The sequence below is a fragment of the Copadichromis virginalis genome, linkage group LG2 (assembly GCF_057382275.1).
Source record: "Copadichromis virginalis isolate Kocher_CV1m ecotype Utaka linkage group LG2, C_Virginalis_male_GT1.1, whole genome shotgun sequence".
NCBI classification, from domain to species: Eukaryota; Metazoa; Chordata; class Actinopteri; order Cichliformes; family Cichlidae; genus Copadichromis; species Copadichromis virginalis.
In genome coordinates this window covers 26,345,883-26,372,281 of record NC_140619.1, presented here as the reverse complement: position 1 = coordinate 26,372,281, position 26,399 = coordinate 26,345,883, and the positions used below count along the sequence as shown (strand labels likewise).

At 42.9% G+C, this 26,399-nt stretch overlaps 2 protein-coding genes across 5 annotated transcripts in view; one reads left to right on the top strand and one right to left on the bottom strand.

Moving 5' to 3' along the window:
• The window catches only part of unc5a (unc-5 netrin receptor A), a 156,242-nt gene extending 136,493 nt beyond the window's left edge, over nucleotides 1-19,749 (top strand). For both annotated transcript variants that reach the window (XM_085476024.1, XM_085476030.1), the window contains 7 exons: nucleotides 1,965-2,052; nucleotides 2,510-2,678; nucleotides 4,838-5,071; nucleotides 14,086-14,235; nucleotides 16,082-16,246; nucleotides 16,385-16,563; nucleotides 18,634-19,749. In XM_085476024.1, coding sequence (XP_085332150.1) covers nucleotides 1,965-2,052; nucleotides 2,510-2,678; nucleotides 4,838-5,071; nucleotides 14,086-14,235; nucleotides 16,082-16,246; nucleotides 16,385-16,563; nucleotides 18,634-18,799 — 1,151 coding nt within the window. In that variant the 3' untranslated portion in view covers nucleotides 18,800-19,749. The remainder of the gene's footprint in view (nucleotides 1-1,964; nucleotides 2,053-2,509; nucleotides 2,679-4,837; nucleotides 5,072-14,085; nucleotides 14,236-16,081; nucleotides 16,247-16,384; nucleotides 16,564-18,633) is intronic.
• Nucleotides 19,750-24,761: 5,012 nt separating this feature from the next.
• The window catches only part of pdlim7 (PDZ and LIM domain 7), a 32,978-nt gene continuing 31,340 nt past the window's right edge, over nucleotides 24,762-26,399 (bottom strand). For all 3 annotated transcript variants that reach the window (XM_085475983.1, XM_085475991.1, XM_085476002.1), the window contains exons 10-11: nucleotides 26,128-26,243; nucleotides 24,762-25,793 (exon numbers count right to left, since the gene is read on the bottom strand). In XM_085475983.1, coding sequence (XP_085332109.1) covers nucleotides 25,707-25,793; nucleotides 26,128-26,243 — 203 coding nt within the window. In that variant the 3' untranslated portion in view covers nucleotides 24,762-25,706. The remainder of the gene's footprint in view (nucleotides 25,794-26,127; nucleotides 26,244-26,399) is intronic.

Below are 26,399 nucleotides of genomic sequence, written 5' to 3'. Positions count from 1 at the left end.
CAGTCACAAACACTGCACAGAGAACAGCTAACCCACCACTCCGTATGTTTCTCTGTTTACAGCTCTTGGCTTCTTCGTAATAAGAAGTGAAACCTCAAACTTGAAAGCAATTTCCACTTTACTGCTCCCAAACTTATAAACGTGATTCATAAAAGTGGAATAAAAAAAACAACAACTTTGGACTGTAAAAACAGTTGTTTTATTCGGGCCCTGTATTGTAAGTTTGTGTCATGCAATGGCATCTTTAATCCTCTGTAGGATGTTCCTCTGTTTACAGCTATACTTTAAGCTCACAAAGAAACATGATCTAAACAATTTAACATCTGCTCTGTGTTTGGAAATGCTGCGGGAGCGAGTTGGCTTTATATGTTTTATTACACCTGCTTTAGTGTCTGTGACTGGACATTTGCAAGGAGAATTGAACAATAACGGCTCAGTCCCATAAACATTACTGTCTTGTTGAAACCCACTGCAGACTATTCAGCCTTAAAACTCATGTTTCCTAATAGGTTCATGCCAGGACAGCCATGAAGTGCACAGGCTGTATTTCTGTATGGGATACAAATTAGTTTCCATCAGTTATGAGGGAAATAAGACGGGACACCGAAAAAGTCACTAATCCAACATTAAATCACACAAAAAAAACAGCGATTCTGCTTATATTTGTCAACAAGCCACATCTACACAGCAATGCATGAATAACTAAAAAGAACATTCAGTGCAATGACAAGATGAGATATAATGAGTGTGTGCCGAAGACGCCGTGCCCCGAAAGAGATGTGGAATAAAATCTATAACAAATTATTCCAATTATTTCCTTGGCTAATGACAGAGCTGGTTGGGGGTTGTAGCCAATGTCCACAAGTGTCAGTTTTATGCTAAGAGAACAGACAGAAGGGGGAAAAAGACGGCAAAGATCAGCCTTATAAAAGATATAAAAAGTCCACCGCGTCATCATTAAGTCCCTATTTTGCTTCCCCTCTTCACATTAGCCGATTAGAGCTTATATAATTATACTGGAAGACAGTGTTTTCATTTGGCTCATTGTAAACTGTCCAGATTAGCCGATGCTGGTACGTCTTGTGGAAGAAAGGGGCCTTTTTTTCCTTCCTGTTTCCTTGCCACCACTCTCTCTCTCTCTGTGCCTCTCTTCCACTCTCTTGAAGATGTTTTATGCATGGATTAACTCAAAGCCATGTTGACTATACCACGCATTGGCACCCATCTTCTCAGTGGGACACAGAGGGGGGGGAAAAAAAATCTCACCACTTTTATGCTTCAACTCAAAGCAGATATACTGTCATTTAGCACAGTTTCAGAGTGGGCACATGGAAGACATGGTTTATAGATTCAGACAAGGCTGTGAGCATTTAGGCACCTTCGCCTTATTCAAACAGATGTTTTATGGTGAATAGAGGCCCAGTTTTACCATGCAGAGACTGTTGAGATTGTGTCACATAGTCTCTATTTGTACAACATTTAAAATGGGATTCTAAGTGGATGATTTTGGCACCGGAAACACAGCTCAAATGCCACAACACTCAAGCTATTTCAATAGCTCTGCCTATTCTCCAGTGTGCATTCCTACACTCTCCTGGGGAAGTGCAATTTTCCTGGAGTAGTCTGTTCCATGGTCTCAATTATCTACTTGGTGGCAGACGGAGGACATTTAAACTGCGATGCAGCGTGCGCTTTTGTCTCAGCTAATTGTTGACCGTGGGGACGTGTGCCGCCTCGGCTGCCGGTGCAGAGATTTGCATCTACTGTACCTGAAGGAGGCTGCCTCTGACCTTCAGAATAGATTTGTTTTTTGTTTTTGCAGCCTTACAGTTTTGTCGAGTAGGCTGGCTTCCTTTGTGGGATGACAAAAGCGTTGTTCACTCTGAACAAATGAGCCTGTCCCCCTCCCTCCCTCCTGCTCACCCCCCTCCTCTCTTCTCTCCCTTTGTTGTTATTTGCATTAGGAATCAGTCTGCTCATTCCTCCCGAGGCCATCCCCAGAGGAAAGATCTATGAGATTTATCTCACTGTTCAGAGGAAGGAAGATTTAAGGTGGGTCTCTTTAACGCTGTCTAACTGGCAGTCTTCCCTGCCACTAGGCTGTTTGTTTTGATGCTCTACTGTTCCATTAGGAACGGCTTAGCAGTCTGTGCCAGTACTGTGGAGAAAGGATGTAAATAAATAACGTAGCCTTTTACCGGGATGTGCACTATTTAAGTTAAATGAATTGTTTGGGAAAACACTGTTTATCTGGCTTGCTGCACTTCAGTCTCTCGTGGCACAGCCACTGCAGCATGCCGCGGTAGTGTCATGTTATTACTCAGTCATCACAGCTTGGTGCGACAAGTCAGCGAGTCCAGCAGGCTTTTATGATTCTCTGTTACAGCTGCTAGATAATTTGCAGAGGTGACAGTATCATATCCTGCTTACAAGAGACCGATAAATTCTCACTTATATCTCAATGAGGAAAAGCATCCATCGCTCTCTCTTGCTCCTCTCCCCGGTGTAGGTTACCCGTGGCTGGCTGCCAGACCCTTCTCAGCCCCATTGTGAGTTGTGGCCCTCCGGGGGTGGTCCTGAGCCGGCCAGTTATCCTCAGCATGGACCACTGCTTTGATGCATGCCTGGATAACTGGGCCGTGCGCCTTAAGAAGCAGAATTATGAGGGCGCTTGGGAGGTAAGACGGCACTATCATTCCAGCACAAATCCTTTGGAGAAAGACAAAGTTGCCATCCAGTGAATTTGTAAAGTCTTCTAAACTTATTCAGAGCTTTTCTCCCCAAAAAAGTACAAACTTGCTCAGCAGTGACTTGAAAGGCACTCAGTGGTATATAGCGGAGATAGTTCTGACCCGGCACTCATCTACTCCATCAGGTTTAAATTATTGACCATCAGGTGTTTTCTCATCGGGGCTTGAACAAAAGCCTGGAAGCGTTGGCTCTCTAGCTGATGAGTTGCTAAGCAACATGTTTCTCAAAACAGACATTCTCTAAGCAAATTACTGATCCTCAAAGTACTCCTCTGAGTGCTCCTTGACCATTTCTGACCGCGGCTTCCAATTACAGAGTTCCCTCCCCATTTTTCTATCCATGAAATTTGAAAGTAACCAGAAGTGCCAGACTCCAATAGGATGCAGTTGGGAAGAACCTGCCTACACACACACACACACAGGTACACGCACACAAACAAGCACAGTTTGAGGTAGTGTAACCATCTCGACAATCCAGAGAGATTGGAAAGGGTGCTGGTGGGCTTCAGAGTGTTACTAGGTCTTCTTTCATGTTCGATATTGTGCATAAATTATTCAGCCTCCCTCCCCCCCCCGTGTGGCAGCGGTGGGGTGTCTGTGGGATGGATTGGCCTGTCTGAGGCAGAGGTTAGACCAGCCCTTTTAATCATCGGCCGGACCAAATATAGCCCAGCGGCCTGGCTTGCGTGGACACCAAAGGGGATAAAAGTGCCAGGTGGACAAGAGAATAGAAGGCGAGAGGGTGGAAATAACTGCGGAGTGTGACGGAAAGTGGAAGGGGGGGAAAAGAAATAAGATCGAGAGAGAGAGGAAAAGTAGACAGGCAGGTAATGCAGATCTAGAGGAACGCCATGCAGGCGAGGACGACGCAAGGCGAGAGAGTGAAAATGGATAACAGGCTTGCAGAGGGAGAAAGAGGAATGAATTGCTCGTAGAGCGAGCGCTTAGTGGCGTAATTGAGCCACCTCGGTCTCTGTTCCACTCTGTAGAAATATTAAGATGATGAAAAAGTGAGACTCCATTGTGGTTGCATAGCAAATGAATTGTGTCAATACTAATTCTATTGATGTAGATGGTGTCTGGTTGAATCGATCCTACAGGGGCTCGCTGGGCATTTGGCAGGCAGAATGCTCTCTTCAGCTTGATTGGCTAATGGGTAGAGTCAGTCAACTGGCATGAAGGGATTTTAGAGAAAATGTTGTCACCTTGGGTCCAATTTGTCTCCATCAAATTATCTCAGAGAGCAGTGGAATTATCTCATGAAAAATATCCCGTACTGTGATGGAATGGGATATTTTCATAGGTACCTCATCCTTGTTAAGGATGGATTTGCGATGCAGGATTTCAGCTCTGTAACGACGATGAAAAATGCAAGGTGTTGTTTCTGAGGGTTTTTTTTTCTGTTTTTGTTTTAAACCTGTCATTTTTTTTGTTCTCCGTGGCAAATTAAAGCACCAATTAATTCTTGTACTGCCTGTTAGTGTTTTTCAGCACTTTTCACCATCAGGCAAGACTGTTGTTTTGCAGATAAATTGGCAAGTTGTTTTCACCTTTCTTAACAAATCTGAAACAATCGTTGTAGGAGATTCCAGCAATCCCGATAATCCAATATTCAGTGCACCTCCAGTCTTTCCTTTCTGCAGAAGCGTCTGTTCTTGCCAGGAATCTGTTCGAGTCTCCTTTCATGTTAACTGAATACCTCGTTCATGCATTATTAAGGAAACTGATGGTGTTCTATAGGATGTATGTCTTTGTATGAGGAGGTGTGTGTCTTTATGTCAGGATGTAGTAAGTCGTAGTGCGGCGAAAAAGGAATCTGAAGCGAGATCAAAGAAGACCTTTTTCCCCCTGATCTAAACATTACCTAAAGACCTTTTACCTTTGATGTTACTCTGTCACACAGCACGAACAATAGAGTTTGATGCCCTTCTACTGCGCCAGTCTGCTTTCCTAAAAGCCTTTTGCAAACACACATACACACCAGATATCCAGGCAAACACATTGCCCTTGCCTCCTACATAAATTGGGTGCCTGACCTTCTATCCACACTTTGTTTTTTCTTCCTCCCCCACCCCTGCCTCTTCCAGGACGTCCTGTTGATGGGAGAGGAGCTGGTGTCAGACCCTTATTACTGCCAGCTCGAGGCCGAGACGTGCCGGCTCTTCTCGGAGCAGCTGGGTACATTCGCCCTGGTGGGCGAGTCCCTGCACATGGGCGCCGCCAAGCGCCTGAGGTTGGTGCTCTTCTCGGACGCTTACTGCTCCACGCTGGAATACAACATCAGGGTATACTGCATGGACGACACGCAGGACGTCTTCAAGGTAAACTTGTGAAAATTGTGGCGCTGCCTGTTATTGTGTGTGACGGGCAGTTTGTGAGGCCTGAGATTGGCCGGTTTCGAATCAGCTGAGCGATAGGTGGACTATTATGTCTAACAGCTTCGTCTGTCACATTGAAAGGTTAGCAGAAACTGGCACAGACGTGTAGGAGGTAGGCACAGCCATGATAAATTGAATGATATCGCAGGCCTGATTACACCATGTACAGTTCGGGATTGTGCCATTTGTTCAGATGATGGTTGCCCCCCCGCCACCACACACACACACTGACCCTAAGTCAGTTGAAACAATCCACACATCCAGCTTAAACACATAATATATATTGTATGTGTTTTGGGTTGTTGTTCTTGTTTGTTTTTTTTTCTTTTCTTTTTCCATCCATGTCAACGGAGACATCTCACTCCCTTCAGCCAAGCTGTGGTTCTGCTTGGCTGCCACAGGCCGAGAAGTTTCCCATCACTTTGTTCAACAGCATATTTCAACTTCGCTTTTTTCCCCCCCTCCACATGGACAGAGTATAATCAAGCACTAATGCCTTCCTCCCTCTCCTGAGGACTGCCTCTGAGTAGCCTGTTAAGATTTCATTTGCATGGTTAATTAGTAAATTAAAAGGAGAGCCTGTCCCAATCTTTTCCCAGCAACCCCTGTGCGCTCGCTCTTTTCTCTCTTGCTCTTTCTCTCCACACCTCTTTTTTTTCCCCCCCTCCCTCTGAGCTCTTCATCTTCTTCTGACACCACCCACAGCCACAAGTGCCACTTCCCGCTAGAGTCCACTTTCGCTGGCTTTAATGGCTAACCTCCCCTCCACAAGCGCAATCTACGGACGTCTGCGGGACATCGGCAAACGAAAGTCAATGGGAGCTTGCACTGAAATTAGCGCTCTCACAGTCAGGGAGTTGAAGATGAGATGGAAACTGTGTACAGACTCTCATGCCTTACGTCTATCCGTTTGTGCTTCAGTTTTGCCCCTGCTGCTATCACATGATAGCCGGCACACTCAGGAAAAGTCCTGGCGAAAAATCTCATGAACTGTGTATAAAAGAATGTGACACGGGAGCTAAAGAGTGTTTTTCCTCAGATGCATTTCAGCCCATATGTTTACTTGACATTAGAGTAGCTCTAACAGTAGCGTGCTCTCTTTATTCAGCTCATCCGATGACCCAGTAGTGTGCGACTGTTGAAATGACCTTGTGTGTCTGCGTTGGATGCAGGAAGGCTGCTGGTGCACAAAAACTCTCTCTCTCTCTCTCTCCCTCTCCCTCTGGCTAGCTCTTGTTCTGCTATTCTCCGGCTCTCTTAGCCAAGAAAAGGACATCTGAGCTTGTTGACTCCAGCACTTGTGCTGCCATACTCTGCAGCTCCCTCGACGCCCTTGAGTGCATTAGCTCCCCGTCTCTCACACAACCTGGTGCTGTGGTAAGCCACGGCGTCTCCAGGGTTTTGTAGTTTTTAGTGAGTGATTTAGAACGTTGCCCACGCTGCTTAGTAATCTCGACTCCACACTGCTCTTGGTGCTATTATGGAGGGAGCAGTTCATTTAGCAAGTACATTAACTACTTTGAGTGGAGATTAAACTTCCCTGGAGAGGTTCAGACTAATCACTAATCACTATCTTTAAAATGCACCATTTATGATTAGACTTTCACTATGGCTACCATTAGAGTTAATTGTAGTGCATGAGAGTGGTGGACCAGCGGGAGGTGGTGCAGTGAAGAGTGTATGTACTGTACACCTTCAGCACATGTGATTTTTATGACCACACTTGCAACCTGCTAATCCACCGCAGATGTTAACTTTCCATGCATTAAACAGGCTGCTCAATGACGAGAGATAAAATGGATGCTCAGTGGCGAGAGGAAAGTGTAGAAACCAGAAGGGATGCTGAGCTTTTCTGACTAGTCCCATTGCTGGCTGTCACTCTGAGCTGACAAGCCTCCATCAGGGAGAATGACAGACACGCACACGCACAAACACAAATGCATTCAGCTACACTTATGCATGCTGTACCATTGAATCTCTTATCTCCCAATTACAGCAGATTAGAACCAATGTTATTGTCTTTGATCCTAAGTGTGCGGGGGCTCTGGGGAAACAGTGACATTTTCGTCTGATGCTTGCCGTATGTTAGCACGGCTCTGCTGGGACCAATTAAGTTAATATTTAATGTGTGTCCCACTCTTGATCGGCCCAGCCAAGGCTGGCACAGCAGCAGAGGCGACATAATCAGCGTTTGGTAGCGCCCTCGCTGTGCGCTCGCTTGTTCCAGCTAAACCTGTGGGAGAGCATCACTGAGGTTCTGCCATTCCACAACTGCAGTGAAGCAAGCCTCCAACTCGGAGGAGAGATACACCTAACACCTTTATCTAATTAACTAATATATGTTTAGCTGTGATATTCTTCACAATCTGACAGCTTTTGAAAGTCTGTATGTTTTTCTACTGAGCATAATCCAAATTTGAATAGCGGAACATTAATGAAAAATCTGTGTTTATTGATAAGTAAATGTGCTTCCTTTACACCCACATGTCTGTGTTTGTGAGGCCAGTGTTTTTTTGTACAGTTAAAAAAAACATTTAAAAAATGATTTACAAACCACCCACTCCCTGTCAGATTTTTTTTTTTTTTTTTTTTTACTGAGGTTGAAGCACAGATTTTTTTTCCCCCGTATTAACCAGTACATTGTAAAAGAAACCATAATAAATACTGATGCAGTAGTGTTTCTAATAAATATCTGGATTGGATTCATTTGCTTGCTTTGGCAGTACTTGTCAGATTGAGCCACCATTTCAATTCACTCTGACTACTTGACAGATTTAAATGACATTTTATACAGCTAGGCATGATGCTCAGGTAGATTGTACGATAGCACCGTAATGTTGTCACAATTCAAATAATTTGTCCAATAATTTAAACTTAATATTCTCAGTGGCTTTGATTTTAATACTAATTAGCAAGTGATAGCATTAGCATTGCCAGTGACCGTTGTTAGCATGCTAATGGTGAAACATTGTGAAACGCAGGCTCATAGAGCATATAGTAAAGGTTTCTTGTTTAATTATTGTTGTAGCAGAAATAGTACAATTTTGTTCTGTGTTTGACTTTTGAAAGAGCTCTTTATATGCTCCCACTGACATGCTTATCGGGTTTTAGCTAACATTGCTAACAAGCGATAAGTATACGTGTGTCCCAATTCCTTCAAAGACCACAAAGGCTGGAGCAGCTGTTAATTGGGACAGTCCTGCCGACAACATGCTGCTTAGGTTGTGTATGTTAGCATGCCAATAGACAGTATAAAAAATGGACCCAGGTGCCTTGATAATCACCCATTAGTTTCTGAAATCCCGTGATGTGATAAGATGGGGTGGGACTGACTGTGAGACTGCTTATTAGTTGATTAACAATAACCAATGATTAAATGCAAAGTGGTGTATCTATGCATAGAATGAAAAATGTAAATGAAGAAGAAAATCTCTTCCCTCTGCAATAAACCTAGACCTACTACAGGGTAAGTAATGGAGGATTCATGGCCACTTGATACTGCCCTAACTGTATGCTTTATCAAATAGGAAAGTTTTAATTTAAGCCTAATCTTAAAAGTAGAGCGAGTATGCCACCTGCGGTTAAACTGACCATCTTCCACATGAAAAACTGGGACCTACCCTATATCTACACAAAAAAGGTCACCACCTGGATTTAAGCAAATAGGCAACAGCCTTCCATTGCACTCAAGGTTTAGCAAGATGACAGTGACAGGATTTATCGGACAGAAATCTTGAGAGGGCTGTTCAGGGAGCATGAGACATCATTTTCACACATGGATTGGCCACCACAGAGTCCAGACCTTAACCCCATTGAGAATCTTTGGCGTGGGCTAGAGAAGACTTTACGCAACAGTCTGACTCTCGCAGCATTAATACAAGATCTTGGCACAAGAGTAATGCATCTCTAGACAGAAATAAATGTTGTAAATAACTCATCAAGTCTAAACATGATCCAGGGAAATATTAGTGGGACTTGTTTCTTCGAGCAGGGCAGTGTATATGATTATAATCTAGTGCAAGGTTCTCATCAGAGATGATTTTGGTGTACTTGTACACTTTCCCTATTAAAAATACTTAGTAGCTAAAATAAATTTGTGATAAACTAAACACGTTGTGTAATATTGCACTGAAATACAAGATGGAGTGAAGAGATTTAAAATAACTTCAGTATCTTATGGTAGGGTAACTTGGCTCGCTCAGTTTAACTCCTGGCATGATGCTTACTTTTTCCCATAACCGCTATCAATTCAGACTGATATTGAGCTTAACAGTTTGCATTGTTTTGTAGTAATTGCCTGTTATAATAGGCCTATGCTGCTAGGCAATTCACATGATGCACTAAGCATCTCTTCTTCTCTTATCTCTTTTCACACTCTGTGTTTATACACCACTTTAATCATTAGTAATTATTAATCTCTGGCTCTCGTCCACAGCGTGTCACCCCTAACTGTTTACAGAAGATGACTTCCCCTTCCATGAGCCTGGTTCTGCTGGAGGTTTATTCCTGTTAAAAGGGAGTTTTTACTTCCCACTTTCACCAAGTGCTTGCTCAAAGGGGGTCATCTGACTATTGGGGTTTTCTCTTAACCTTACAATATAAAGTGCCTTGAGGCAACTGTTGTTGGCACCGTGCAAATATAATTGAAGTAAATAGTTGACAGATCACCAACATAAAAGATCATCTTAAAAAACAAAGCATCATAAATACTTTTTGACTCGGATAAATTTGCTTAGATGTAGCAGCCATTAAAACTGGTGCCAAAAGGAATGGCTGCCTGGCAATAAAAGGGCACGGTTGCCAAGATACAAGGGGTGGCTTATCTTGTATGTCACGTGTATACAGGTGTTTGTCTAATTAATCATTGTTGTACCTTTATGTGGTTTTTAGATGCTGAGGTAAAAGTGAACTCAATTTGTACTCCTGGTGTTTTATTTCCAACTGCAGATTTACTCCCTCATCAGTAACACCTTACGAGTCCAATACATTTAGCTTCTCTGTCTCCCTGTTGTAGAAATGTATGTTCCAGGATTTAAATGGGTGTTTAATTGATGTCTTGCTGGTTAAATAGTGGCCCCTGGATTCTTTTTGTACAGTGTTTGACCTCGAGCAATGATTCTTATTTGCGTTAAAAAGGGCTCATAAACTGTTTATGTGCTCCCACTATGACGTTTCCTTGCTAGCTGCTGAGCAGCAAGCCATGTTTGAGCGGAAACTTTTTAGCTTTTCTGTAACAGAGAAGAGAAAAGCAGCATGTACGGAGTGAAATACAAACTGTTTTTTTTTTCTGATCCCTCCATTACAAAAGTTACTGGCAACAAATTCTAGAAGAAAAACAGAAGAGCATAGCCCAGTAATTGCTGGCATTAAGTTAAACAAGACAGTCAGCTTTATCACTGAGCCCAGCTGAGAAATTGTTTCCATATTATATTTCTGTGTTCCTGTGTGCTTTTTTTCTCCCGTCCTGCTCTGTGATTTATTAAGCAGAATGCGCATCTTTTCCCTTGCAAACACAGTCCCCATTTATAACTGAGCAGACAAGTCCCTTCTATTTGTAGTTATTAATCAGAGTTGACTGTAGCGGGCACGGCCACTGGAGCTCAGACCGATAGACTCTCAGTCAGAGAGGAAAAGCCTGTCACATCCTGCTGACAAATACACAGATTTATGGAGCCCACATAGCCAGGCTACTCTCTATAAACAAATGCATTTGCCTGAAAAGAGCAGCTCTGAAAATGGATATTCACTATGAATGCACATTTTTAAACACGATGACACCGTGTCGCCGAGAGTGAGGGGCTGAGGACGAGTTTATGAGGAGCTTACCGCCCGTGTGCATGTATAGCTCCATGTTTCGGATGACATGTAGCTTGACTAATTAACTGATCAAAGGCTACTCATAATCTCCATTAGAGCTGGTTGTGTTAATCAGTTTGCTACACACAAAGCCGGCACAACACAAGGCCACAAGAAGCAGCTTGGCCTTGCTGTGAGGGGAAAGTCTGCAGCTTCGTGCCAGTCCGGTTCTTAATATATACGCCTCTGCTAATACTTTGATTTGTTTCGTTTGTGTTTCCACCCGGCATCCAAGGCTGGCTGTTCTTTTCTGTCGCAGGAGAGCGTTCGGTGCAGCCACTAACCTCTTTCTGTCATCACCAGCCCGGAGAGATTAGCTGTATGAGTGTCTCTTGTTTCCTGGTGGAGCCCGGCCCCCAGTCCATTACAGTCCCAGCTCTGGTCCATGCCGAAGGGATGGGTGGAGAGTGGGGTGGGGGGACATGAGTGAGCGTATAAAGGGGGTTGAAGTCATAGAAAACTGTGGCCATGATTGCAGTAATCCTGTTATCTCTCTTGCTAAAGCTGGCCACTCTAGTGACCTGGAGACACAAATGTTAAGCTGCCTCTGTCTCTCTCCTCTCCTGTTCCTGCTCTTTTCACTCCTCCCTGCTCTATCTCACTCTCTTTAGCCAGCCTCATTGAATGTCAGGGGGTGGTCTTGGCTTTGCCTGACTCTAAATTCACAGTCTTCACACACACCCCAGGCTATCTCGAATTCCGTCAGAACAAAAGGGGTTTTTCTCCTGCGGTACTTGAACTTCTTGCCCATCTCATGCATCTTAATGTTCCCATAGCTGTACAGGTTCAGGGCGCCTTAGGAGAAAACAGCTCTTATTATATTCCCCTGAATTGGGGGAAACAAAACTGAGCTGGTGCAATCATGATTAATATGTGATTTGATAAACTAATTCCAAACCTTGCATTGTTTTCCTCCCAGAAAGAGTAAATAATACGGTCAAATTTAGCTTCTCATCTATTAGCTCGCTCACACTGTCATTTGTTAACAGGATAATGGGGCGTAAAGAGGGCCATTATTCTCTCAGTCCAGAACATATGCTGAAATCCTGCAGAAAAAAGCCACTCTGCAACACACACAGTCACAGCCACTCGGACGCACACAAACAACATGCGGGCGAGACGGTGTCATTTTGAAAGCGAGGACATGAGCACACTTTAAAGGAGCAAATGCATCATCCCGTGTTGTTCAACCCCCCCCCCCCCCCTCCCCCTCAGTGTCCCTGTCAGGTAGCAAGAGAATCATGTCCCAGACCCTGTTTTGATTGTAATCCCAGTGTGCCGGCCTTGAACCTGACGTGCTGCTAGGCGGCTCGAGTTAGTATTCATTCTAGTCGCCACATTTGATAATAGGATAATTGGCATTCTGCACTCGTTCTGCTGCTAGCGGGGCTATAGATCTGTTCTATAGGTCAAAACCTGATCAAAGTCCAACACCCAATTTGCAATGCTAATCGCCGCCCAACAAATAATTGTGCTTAAGAACTGTTTAAATGAACCTCTCTGGAAGCCCACATAATGTGGCTTTTGTATCTGTAAGAGACATAATAGCAGAGGGCTTTTCTGTGGAGAACGCGCTGCCCTCTGTTATTAACTCATTAGACCTCGACGCTTTGATTCAGCGCCATTGTCTGACCTTCCCTCTCTGAGTAAGTGGACTGGGTAACATCACAAGACTCTTGTCTGGCAGAGCATGGAGGAGTATATTCCAGCTAGATGCATACATTCAGATCATTTTAGATTTTTTTTTTTTTTTTTTATGGTTTAAAATAAAAAAAAAGGTAAACCAATGCAAATTCGGGAATCAATCTAGATAATCACAAGGGGCATAATAATCATGTTAACAAGAAGATAAGCACAAAGCAAACATGGAAATTAACAATGCGGCGAACAAACAGTGAAATTCAATTGTCGGCCTGAACCAAAAATTGCTCATTCGTCAAAGGGGAGCGCACATGAAATAACGCAGGTAGAGATTCCAAATGGATAATTAACAGCTTTCTTTCCATTATAATTGGAATCAGTCTAGCCTGTTCCTGGGAAAGAGGGCAGAAAATTGAATCAGTGTTGTGCAGATAGAAATTACCACCATTCTCCACCTTAATTGGATGTCTTTGCTGAACTCATACCATGGGCAACCATGCTGGCATGCAGCGTTCAACATATGGCAGCCATCTATACGCACTTCGCCCTCTCGGAGCTGTTGTCTTTGAGGTACGACTCCGAGGAGCGCCCGGGCTGACTGTTTTCCTTCTGCTGCCATCTTGTTTCCCCTCCTCAGACAGATTAAAAGAACATGTCTAATTTCAGAGGCCTGTTTTCTCTGTTGTAGTATGCTCCTGTGATTGGAGTATGAGGCAGCACATGTGAATGGCAACCAAAGCGCTGGATTTCTGAGGACATGTTCAGCACAAAGCATCCAGCTCAAAGCGAATTGATAAATCAGAGGCAAATGTGCCGGATATTATCATCCCATTCCAGATGGTCATTTGGATGGCAACAAATGGTCCACTGAGCAAGTCCCACAGAGATTAAAATATTAAGCATGCATTTACAAATCTCTACTGGCACAAAAACAAAAATGAAATTAAGGAGATTCGCCATGCGAGAACAATGAGCAGTTGACTAATGGCTCGTTCACTTACTTCATCACAGCCCAGGTAGCCAGTAGGCTGGGAATGGCTGCAGTTCCTGCATGCTAATGCAGATGCAGAAAACACTGGCATATACAAACCGAGGCAGAGGATCAACCTTGCGATGACATTAAAGCACCGTGGAGACGAGTCGGTCCAGTCCTTTGTGGCCGCACGCAGAGACACTATCTTCTTTTCCTCAGATGTACTGTACCCCTGCCTCATGCTCATGCTGTGCTTTTACAATTCATTTTGTGTGTGTGTGTGTGTGTGTGTGTGTTGATACATTTTTATTCCAAAGCGGTACCGTTTTGTGTGCGTGAGTGATGCACCAGACAAAGTGTAAACAGCAAACAGTTATGGATTGTTTTTACACGTTTTCACTTACCTCTGCGAGTGTGTTGGTAAATGTACCTCCCCCTCTCATCCCCGAGCCCTGACACCTTTTCTCGCCTCTTTCTCTTTGATCAGGAGGTGATGCAGATGGAGCGGCAGCTCGGGGGTCGGCTGATTGACGAGCCTCACGTCCTGCTTTTCAAAGACAGTTACCACAACCTGCGCCTGTCCATCCATGACATGCCCCAGGCGCACTGGAGGAGCAAGCTGCTAGCCGGCTACCAGGTGCGTTGGGCTGCCCTTGAGGGGCTGCAGGGGCAGGGAGTCGCTCTGGATCAGTGCGGGAGTAAGGAGATTTAATACAAGTGCCTGGCCGAATCTGTTAAATTTGTTTACCGGCAGTAATAAGGCCGTCAAATGTGTTTGTTTATGAGCTCAATTTAAAATCTATGCCGTTTGTTAGTTTAAATTAGCCATCCAGAAAAGTAAAAAATGAATTGAACGCATGTTAACAAAAGTTAAAAAGTTACTGACTATTCAGAAGCTATTTGGGAGAAACTTTTTTTATTGTTAATGAGGCTTCGTGGTCTCCTAATGTCTCTGGAAAGTTGTTTTTCATTAGAGTTGGGCCAGACTTGTTAATTAAGCATGTTTTGGTTTGGCTTCAGTTGATCACTTTAAAGATTCACACAAAGGAGTGTTTCTAAGTCTGTTACTGCAGGACTCTGCTGTCCAATAACCTTTTCTGTTCTTGGCACACTTTGGAACTTAGTCATTTGTCAGAGTAGAGGGAACCTTTTTACTTTTTTTTTTGGGGGGTGTGTGCACCCCTGTGCCTAGACCGCGAGTGTGCACGTAGTGTATACATGTGCATAGAGGAGCTGAATTGCGTGCACTAACTCAGGGCTGCAAGCTGATTGATTATACTAGCTGTCGCTCTCTCAAAGGGGGCTCGTATGAAATATAGAGCGGTATGTAAATATCTCGAACTTTGCAACCTGAATTTTGGATCGGCTCCACCTTACTGCACTCCCCGCACCTGCGCGTGGCCAGTTACACTGCAGCCCGACGTATGCACACACAAGGGATGTTCCAGGACTAGAAAATGTTCTGGCTGTAACTATGTGAGCATTGAGTACCGGGTCCCCAATGAGAGCATGCAGACTGTGCCAAGCAAGCAAGGCGGCAACAATGCACCCAGAACAGAGGCTTATTCCTCTGGACTGTGCCTGTTCATTTGGAAGTGTTATTCCCTTCTCAGCAGTGCAGTCAAAAAGGCCTTTAGTCTCCCTGGGGCCCATGAAGACTTCTGTGTGTTTCACTCGGCTGCTCTGTTGCCAGTCTGCCTGGGTAACAGTGCCCCCATTTGGTTAGTAGGATGTGCTGCAGGCCACACTTCTTTTCGACTGAGAACCCTGGTAGCCGTTGAACTCTGGTAAAGCGAGGAGTTAGTGTGCACTTTTTTCCCCCCCTCTTTCTCCAGCATTACAACAGTGCTTCTCCTGGGTTATGCAAACAAGTCATGAATATGCAGCAGACGAGAGAGGGGGTAGAAATTGCAGCCTCAAATGCATTCTCCCAAAGACTCCCTGGTATCCGTTTGCTAGACAGAAGCTGAAGCCGATACAGCAGCTATTGAGTATGCTTATGCATTCGCCGCGTGATGTGCTTTAGCTTTAAAGTAGTGGTGTGATATTTCAGCATTTACACTAACGCCACCATTTATATATCTGCCTGAAAGTTAGTACAAAGCTAAAGCAAGTTAATGAAAATAGATGAAAAGGAAAAAAAAAAATGCTTCCATTGCCAGCGTGACAGATTGCGCGTGTAATCTATTAAAATCCAAAGTTTGATTTCTTCTGTTATCAGCAGAGTCGGGCTGGCAGCTCTTAACTCCTATTAAAGATTCTATTTGTCAGTAACAGCGCATTTATTCCCTTTAACTTAATTGAACGTTGTCATTCCGCTGCCTCAGATATACTTAGCCATAATGATGACAGCTTATGTCAGTGTAATTAATGATAATCTCAGTGTATTCTAGGCAGGCGGTCGTGTTGTGGCGCGTTTCAGACATGCAGTTCTGACTGTGCTGCTGCATGTGCTTCTTTTTTTCCTTCTTCTTCTACTGCAGGAGATCCCGTTCTACCACATCTGGAACGGTTCCCAGCGGTACCTGCACTGCACGTTCACTCTGGAGCGGCTCAGCCTCAGCACCTGCGAGCTCACCTGCCAGCTGTGTGTGTGGCAGGTGGAGGGGGAGGGACAGAGCTTTAGCCTGGACTTTAACATTGCCAAGGTAACGTTCGTTCTGCTCACTTAAAAGCTGCGGTTGATTATGCCGCAGCTACTATTTATCATTTTGGGTATTTGTAAAGGAGATGATTTTTCTGCTGAGCTCAGAAAACCTGTGTGGCTTTTTGTCCCCCCTTTCCAGGACACTCGAGCGTTGGACTCTGAGTTTCTGTTAATGGACAGTAACGCCACAGCTCTGGCGGGACCCAGCGCCTTTCAGATCCCGTACCTCATCAGGCAGAAGATCTGCAGCAGCCTGGACGCCCCCTGTCCCAACGGAGCCGACTGGAGAATGCTAGCACAAAGACTTAAACTCGAGAGGTAAAGATCAGCTTTACAATAACGCCTTATCTGATTGCTGATCTGATCGTTGTCAAGGCATGTCGGAGCCGGCGGCTTAGCTTTGAAAGCTCTGAAGAAATTCTGATGAGCCTTATTTATCCAAACCTCTTGGAAGTGAGGTTTCACAGCAGAGTTATGCACAATATGTGAATACAGCTCACTCAAAATAATGATAGTAAAGAGGTGTACTAATACAGATGTTGGCAGAAAAACTGTGAAATTTCAGTAATCAAGCACAATCGGTGTGGAGTGATTCACCTCAGCGGAGTGTTTTTCCTAAAGTTCAGGTAAACAGAGTAATGCTTTAGCAAGCTAATCCTCTTTTGACACAGCTAGTATTATAGGATTAATGCGGACTTGATGGATACAGCTATCATTTCTGCAAGAAAACATGACCCCCTTCTTCATTTCTCCCTCAGAAACAGGTAAGAAGCTTAAAGTCTGCAGCTAAACTTCTACCTGCTACATTCTGCTTAACAGCTGTAATTGGAAAGGCAGGGAGGGGGGGGGGGATAAAGTTGGAATAGGTTTGGATCTGTGCCGACCACTTCGTTCTCACAGCTACTGTACTCTATCACCAAAGCACCTGTAACAAGAGCGTAGTCGGGCATTGATCTCTTATCCTCCAATTTAATTTCTACCTGGTAATGAAATCAAATAGGTACACTTAATTTGTCCAATCAACTTTTATTTACCCCAATTAATCACAAATTGAATTGATGCACTACAGGTTTAATTAGCAATGTTTTGCTCAACATAATCAATTCTCATTTAGACCTCAGGAAGGAACAACTGCTCCGTTGTTTGATCTGTCCTTAACAACGTGTTTTCCTCAAAAGGCTGCAGCTCCTTGGCATTCTGTCATGCTGCATTTCTGTGTTTGTTTCTGCGCGTGTAAAGTGTTCAGACCGAGCGGAACGGGACCAATCAATAAAACTTAAAATGCCAAGAACCTTTTATTTGATCTTTCTTTCCCAGGACGGTACGAGCGGCTGCGTCTGAGCCATACAAGATAAGCTCTTGTTTCACGCGGCGAGGTGAATAAGCAGGGTTGACACATTTGTTTCTTTTTTTTAAACTTTAATAATGACACAGAGGTTCATTCCCAAAAGATTTTTTTTTTTGACCAACGCTCCTCTTTGTTGCGTTGTCCTGATGCAGAGCCAGAGCCGTTCACGTTCTATAAAATCCAATTGACTTAAAATAGCACGGTGACGATGTGTTCCCGGTGCTTGTGTCCTACCGCTGCACTCACGTGTTTATAACCTCCACATAATGCTTCACCAGACAAACAGAAACACACGAGGAAGTCTGACTCCGTCTGACCTTTCTCAAGGTGAAAAAGGCTCGGTGGCATTTTCCTGTCTCCCCTTTCCCCCCTCACCGAAACACCCACACGGCACGGTGATTCTTTGTGCTTTACATCGTTCTCCTTTTTAATGTCATGTGGGTTCTACATAAGAGTTAAAGCCCCGGACATTTGGAAAAACAGAGAAATGCCATTTAATCAAACAAGCATCTTCGGCTACCGCGGGGATAAGGTCCCACTCAACATCAAATATCCAGCTGACTCGGGCCACTGCTTTGTTGTCATTGATTGGGTTTGATCGTAAAGGTTCTGCTCCCAAAATAGAAAAGGTCACTTCCGACTTAACTGTGAAAGTCTATATAGGATTTACTATATGGGATTTTGGGGCCAATTTCAACATCAAATAAAGAGGGAATGAGGGTTGTGGAGTTAAGCTTCAAATGAGAATTGTTAGAGAGTCTGTACGTAACGGCAGTTTCGAGAGCTCCGACTGTTCTTGTAGCTTTTATCATTTTTTTACTTAGTGCGCCGACACTAGATATCAGGATGTAGCAATATAACCCACAATAAAACCTGACATTGACAGAGTTAGAAGAAGAGGCAGCACAATAAAATACCCGGTGAAAGGTTTTCCTGACACTCTTTAGGTGGAGAGAAAATGAGAGGCTCTGCTTTCTGATGTGTGCGCGTTGCTTGATTTAATTAATTTTCTGTGTTCTCTGCTCTCTCTCACCCCGCAGACACATGAGTTTCTTTGCATCCAAAGCAAGCCCAACCTCTGTGATCCTGGACCTATGGGAGGCGCAACATTTCCACAGCGGCAACATCAACCAGCTGGCCACGGTCATGGCCGACATCGGCAAACAGGAAGCCATGATATTCCTGGTCTCCGATGGCGAGTGCTAACCTAGAAAAGAGGGACAGACTGGTGCCGAGGAAAAGTACACAACGTGATACACTAATACGCATTCTTACACACATAAAAAAACAATAACTGCAGCGGGAATCGAAGAACAGAGCTGTCCCAGCGTTCCTTTTCTTCACTTTAGAAGATAAGAAAGTGTTTATGTAGGATTGAGTCCCTATTTCCCATGAAACACAGTAAAAATCTTTAAATGACAGACCAAATGAGGAACAAGGGGGTAGAGTTTGGGTGTGTGTGTGTTTGGGGAAAACGTATTCACAGACTCAGTAGAGAAAGTACCTTTTATTTCCCATCAAAGACCCAAGTTAAATTAGTCCATACCCTAGTTCTGCTGCAAAGGTAACATCAAATTAACTCTTCTAAACAGGCCGCGTACGGCTTAACAAGGAGCAATATGCAAATGTAACGCTATTAGTAATGGCCAATATTGCAAATTCAGTCGTTAATTTTTGAACTTGGATTCAAAAACCGTGTGTTTTTAAACAGTCAGTTAAAAGGAAGGTGGCAAAAAAGGGTGCAGGTCATTTCAGGTTAAAGAGAACCAGCAACATATGCAATTGGCAGGTTCGTCACATGACATCAACTCAGAAGATTAGCCCACTTTTTTTTTTTTTCTTTACCTTTTTTATTTTATTTTAAAGCAACCTAGTGAGACCGTGTGCGTGTGTGAGTCACATAATCTGTTTAACACACAGACGGCTTGTAGCAGATTCTGGACTTGCTGGTTTAAAAACAGATTGTGTGTCTGAGCCCCCCAAAAACCCATCTCATGTAGTTTGTGTGTGCGTTTGTGTGTGTTGTAGTCCAGCCGGTATCACTATTGTGAATCTAACATCTTGATCCAGTGAGACGCTTTGGAGCTTTTCCTCCTTTTAATATGTGAGGTTTGAGTTCTCTGGATCCCTTTTTTTTTTTTTTTTTTTTTTTTTTTTTTTTTGAAGTGATTAATATCTTGACTTAAAGTCATATTTTAAAGGAAATTTCTATTTAAAGCCTTCTGATTTTGATCCATAAGGTTTCCACATTTTATATTACCCCAATCGTTCATCGTGGCGTTTCTCTGTTTTAAATTCCACAGCTTAATGAAGAGGCCATAGGGCCAAGAGGCACGCCGACTGCACGTGTGCAAACGCTGAATGTCGTCAAAGCTCATTTCTAAAATGACATTTTCCTCTTGATTACGTTGATTTTTGTAGTCTAAAAACATGGCCCGAAGGGTTATTATTCCATATGAATTATGTAGAGCACTTTCCCTCAGAAAAATCTGACAACAAGTTCTTCAAAATCATCACAAGATTACTCATGTTGAAAGGGTAATTGTGCAGCTTTGTTTGTATTATTCATAAAGCAATGTTGGTGGGAATTCTGCATTTGCTGTGTGGCAAACAGTATTTCCACATCAGAGAGAAGCCCATCTCTCAGATAAAATAAAGAGCAGCTTTTTCATAATGTCACCCCCTCTGCTCACAAATAGATGCTTTGAAAGGAATTTTTTTTTGGCTATCTGTATCCAGACAGCAACAATTATCCAATAGATTCATGCAAAAATCCATAAACTGCAGCGGCGCATTTGCATTCTGTCGTATTTCACTAACAGTATTTTTCTTTTTCTCGTAACGAATCTGTCAAACAAACACAAAAATTTCTCGTTTAGCAATTTTCCTTCGGTGAGGTGTGAGCAGTCCCAAACTAGCCATAGGTTCTCTCTATGTCTGCCTCAGGGTTGCATGTGAAGTTGTCTGTTCAAAGCTATAATGAAAACCCCGCCCCTTTTCATTCAAACAGCGAGGACGGCCCAATCCTGCGGGCTCGAATGGTTTTTAACCTTTAAGATGAAATGATTGTCAGATTTTTTGGAATGTACATTAGTTTCCTTGTAGCAGGCAGAAAGTTTGACTTTCTTTTTATACCGTCGCCCATCGCCTTGCTCGTTTAACCCATCTCGTTAAACCACATCTCCCCTCAGAGTCCCGTTACCAGTTTATATAAAGATGCCGTGAAAATGATCCGAAACTCAAAATCTTTTCACGTTGAATCAGATCGCCGTGCATAATTTGTAAATACTTTTCTATACCAGCCGTGTGCTGTCACTTTGCATACTGTATATCAGCAGAATTGTTAACCAAAGTTTTCTGAATATCATTTCGAGGGCCACCGCATCCTCACGCTGTGTCCACGAATCCACTGTTTTCTAGAGTAGTTGTCTCTTTCATTGTCTTTCCTTTTTCCCTCATTTTAAGGCATCTCAATGCAGTTTGTTTACGCAGTACTCTGTGTCACCTTATCACTTTGTAAACAAATGTAAATTATATTTTAATATGAAGCCAAAAAAGACACTTAACTGGCGCAGCATTTGTCAAGTCTAAAACCGTGACGTGTTTGCCTATATACTGTTGTTTGGCGATCTAGCAGACTATTTGCAGTGTTAAGGGTTTCGAGACTGTTTCACAGGAAAGCTTTCTGTCGACGTTTTGTTCGTCCTTAACTCTGCGCACCTGATGATTTCTGTAACTAAGCATTTAAAAATCCAAGGTGGAAACTGTCACTTGTGCTTAACGAGTCACCGCGCGGGCTGCGTGGCTAATTGGAGAGTGAGGGCGTCGGTTAGGCACGTTTAGATGAGCCACGGCAGCTGTACAGTCAGAGCGCATGTGTGTGTTTCTTCATCCCCCTCCGTCATCGTCTTGGATACGTTGCCTAAGCACATTTCAGTAATGTAATTCACCAGCCGCCAGGATGTTGAGCATCTTATCTTCACATCTAGCTCATCCGACAAATCTAACAATTCTGCTATGACTCAGTGTGTGTGCGTGTGTGTGCGATGAATACAGTTTGAGAGAAAACCCAGGCCTGATAATTCTGTGTAAGTATGTGTCAGTAACATACAAGCTTTGTTCAAGGGTTTATACTGTCAGTTCACCCCTGTGTTATGGGGAGAAATGTAACATCTCAGCACTGTACTTTTTGTGTCACTCATTACTATTCAGTGTCAAGGATGTATTTGAGTGTGTGTGTGAGAGAGATTGGGTGTGTGCATACCTCCCCGTCACTCTTACTAAACTGTTTTCTTTTTGAAGTAAGAACAATAGCCTTCTGTACTTGTGAATGGTTTTTTCTCTTTAGTTCCTTGATTCAATGTTCCTTGCCTTTCTGCAAGTCAAAAATGCTGTATTTATTACATGCCACAGCGCTTATGCAATTGTATAATCCTCCTTTATGTTCCTTTGTTTTTAACCTTTTTTTGTGTTCCCTATCGTTAATGTAAATTGTTGTCGAAACTTTTGTGGCGATGGAAAAACTTCTGCTAAGGGAGTTTTTCTGTACTTTTTTGGACAATGATATGGATTTGTGGGTAGAATTTTGGAAATTCGTTTCTAAGTGCTTTCAAGTATTTACTTGGCCTTATGTATATATATCTATCTATGACATTTCAGAAAGGTATGTATAGTAATTCAATCCGAAAATTGTTGTAAATAAATTATATATTGTTAAATCAAGGCCTGGATCTTTTACTTGAAAAGGTGTCTCTAGTTTGAGAGTTGGATCTTTTATGAAATGCGTCTGTTGTTCTTCTTGCCATGGGATTAAATGCAAAGCTTTTTGGCTGATTAACCTGGAGCCTTTCCTGCTACGGTGAAGGGATCCAGTGGTTCTGTGTGGGAAATTTTGCTGTCATAGTTTGGATCATCTTGTCCCCTGAGATGGAAATGTCAATGTCAATCACTACTGAGTCATCATTTTTACCTTATGATGAAACATTTGTCCTGATGGTCTCTTCCAGGATGACTGTGCTCCCACTCATAGCACACAAGGGCTCACTGAATAGTATGACTCATTGAGTATGACCTTCGTACATCACCTTTTTATTAAACTTACTCCGGAGCTTGTCATCGGAGGAAAGGGTACGCTGAGGGCAGGTCGCCAGTCTATTGCATAGCTAACACAGATGACTATTCACACCTAAGGTCAAATAAGCTAACAAGCATGGCTTTAGACTGTGGAAGGAAACTGGAGTAGCTGGAGAAAATCCTTATGTTGTGAAATGGTGCTGATTTTACTAGATTTGAGAAATACCCTCCTTATAGCTCATAACACTGAAAGTTCAAACTAAACCAGGAAAAAAGAAAACTCCAAACAAAATAAGTAGAAAACAGAACTATAATGACTCTGTTCAAAAGCCAAGAGTTTCAGAGCAAATAAGTTATTTGCCCTACAAAAATTATTTATTCAGTTTATTTTCAATCTGTATATTTCCCCCTGGTTATCTACACCCCACCAGCAATAATCCTATGTCTTCCAGTTTGAGGAACCACTGTTCTACTGCCTCATCCTGCATTGAAGTTGAGCCAGAAAAGCTGATTAAAATATTCAAACTAAAATGTTTCATAGACTGAACTTGCTCACTTGATCAAAGATACATTTTTGGCACATGTCATAATCAATGCATGGTTCAGACAAAGAAGCAGGTTTTACAGCTTGGCATCCATTTTTAAAAACACCTCTGGGCACGTAGCTGGGGATTTACTTTAAAGCTGTATCTAAACTCACTAATTTCTGTGGTGACCAGGATATAAACAAACAGAATCACCAATTGAATCTGATGGAAAAAAAAAAAATATCTATCTATCTCTAGATATATATCTATATATCTCTATCTCTATATATAGATATCGATCTATAGATATCGATCTATAGATATCGATCTATAGATATCGATCTATAGATATCGATCTATATAGATATCGATCTATATAGATATCGATCTATATAGATATCGATCTATATAGATATCGATCTATATAGATATCGATCTATATATAGATATCTATCTATATATAGATATCTATCTATATATAGATATCTATATATAGATATCTATATATATCTCTCAAGGGAAATCTTTTTCCCTGACAGATTTTGCTGTAAAATTTCAGGACGCTGTTAGAGGATTCCTCTCTAAATGGTAATGGTCCAAAATGGGGTCTCAAACTCCAGTCCTTGAGCTTCTATTTGTCCCTGTTCCAACACACCTGAGTAAAATCAGTAGGTCATTAGTAAGACTCTAGAACTTGACTGCATGCTGAGGTGGCAGCCCCTAACTCAACTCAAGTAAATTTAAATAAGGGTTTTGAAAAAAAGTACTTCTAAAAGTACATTTTTTGCACCATGTTCATTCACTCATGAGCTGCTGTAACATGAATCAAATGGCTGAAATGGCACCTCAGCATGCAGTTTCATAGTCTTGTGAATGACCTAATTGTATTCAGGTGTGTTGCAACAGGCACACAAGGAAAAGTTTCAGGACACCGGCCCTCGAGGACTGGAGTTTGAGACCACTGGTCTTAGAAAATAAAAAAATAAATTAAGTGTGCAACATTTCATGAACTGTAAAACCTCTGATCATCTCAGGACCCTCATCTTGCATCTCCATGACACATAACCATTGAGCTAAAGTCTGTAACAATTAGCCTAGCTTAAGGTACAAATGGCTAGCTTAGCGCTCTCCAATGGTTAAAGATTAAAAGAAGATAATACGCTTTGGAGTTGCAGATATGCCTCATTATACCAAGGAGTGTTTAAAAACAACAACAAGAAACATTCATTTGTGAGCTTCACCTTTGGCGTCAGTTTTGTTTTTTAAACTCTGGACTGCAGGCTAGCTGCTGACCCACTGCTACCACTGCTGATGCTAAGCTTTTAAGAGGAGCTTCTCACCCAAACAAAATGTAGCTATTCCAGCAAGAATGATGTTTTAAGCACCTGGCTACCTACCAGTTAAGATAAAATGCCACTTATTTCAGTATCACTTCGTTGATTATATTTATAGGGAGCATACAAAGGCTTCAGCAGGGTTTTGGAAAAAAGAGCAAAGATGGCAATTGACAATTTTAAAAATTGTTACAGATGGGAGTGTTTCCAAGAGAAACAAAATGACCTGGCACATGGAATTACTAAATAATTTTATTTGAAACTTTCAGCTGCAATAAAAACAACACTTACAGGCCACTTTTGAAGCAATATAAATACAGATTCAGTGACTTGAAAGTACTCTAAGGAAGAATATCACAGTGACATGGGGAACACTTAAAGACTTAGTTTGTCTCATTTTTAAAAAAAAAAAGTCAAATCAAAGGGAAAGTTAAAAATCAATCTCCATCACCCGCGTGTATGACGATTAAAAATGGGTTAATTACTACATCATTCTAAATGACTCTTCAAGCTGGAGTATGCGCTCTGACTTGCCAGAGTCAAAGTAATAAGTAGTTAGTGATTCTGTGGAGGAGATCCAGTCAAGCAGAAATGGACACCTCCTTTTCTGCTTGACTGGCCCCCCATTACATTAAAGGGTGCTGCAGTGAGAGCCGATGAGTGGGCTGGGGTCCTGTATGGGGCCAGAACTTCACTACACTTAGTGCAAGAGAATTGCTTGATCATTACTGCAATATGAGAGATTATTAGAGGCTCAATGACTCCTTCAAGTTGGTGACTTGAATTAACAAGGACAAGGAGAACAGAGGCAGGAGATTACGCCGCTAACAACTACAAATCGACGTGACCTGCGGTGACATTTTTTTCATGACCTAAAAACAACTTGGAAGTCAAAAAGTTACCGATGGCGTGACATAATTCCTCGACTCCTTCCAGTTATGCAACACAGCATTTGGCATTAGAGGCAGTGCCATCAGAAGTCTCCTAACAGCAGAGTAAAGTGACGGTACGTGCAGCCAGCATTAAGCCTCGAGAACAAAAAGTCTGCAGCACAGAGAGAAAGGACTTAGTTTAACAAGGTGTGTGGCAAGAAGGGATGTGGTGCGTCTACGGAAGTGTCAGGGGGTAAAGAGAAGGGAGAGAGCAGTGCTCCTTCTTCTGAAGATGCGCCTCGCTCTCTCACACTGGAGCAAAAGCATGGCCTTTGCACAGGGGCTTATCCTTCTTCGAGTAGAACGTCTTCCCCTCCAGGTTGATTTGGCAGAGCTTTAAAGATGAAAGGAGACACACAAAGTGAGAGAGACGGATTGGGAAACGAGGGCAGAGTAGATATCAGACTTCAACACTGCTGATGTGAATTTACACAGTTTCTAGTGGCCAGAGCAAGCTTTACTTGACTGCATTTGCTTTCAGTTTTCTTCACAGAATGAGAGAGATATAGAGAGTGATAGACTGCAGGTGACAGGCTGAGAGAGAGAGAAAGCTTGAGGTCCAGACATGGAGGCAAATTTTTTTCTCCAGGTACCATTGTACTGGGACAGCTGCGAGATACGGGGGCAAAGAGAGCCCACAAGGAGCTATATCCATCAAAATGACTTACAGCACAGACGAAGCACGTATCGTGCCAGCTGTAGCCCAAGGCCTCCAGAAACCGATCCCCGGCATCAATCTTGAAGTCACAGCCATGGCATTTGGTGCCAAACATCTTCTCATAGTCTGGAGAGGAGGGGGAGGAGGGGTGGCGAGCAGAAGAAATGTAAGATAAGGTGAATATAAGATTACATTTTTAACTCAAAAGAGCTTTTATCGTTGCCCGCATCAGGCCAAGGAATCGCCCCGGCCTCCGCAATCGCCGTTTGTAAACATCGCTTA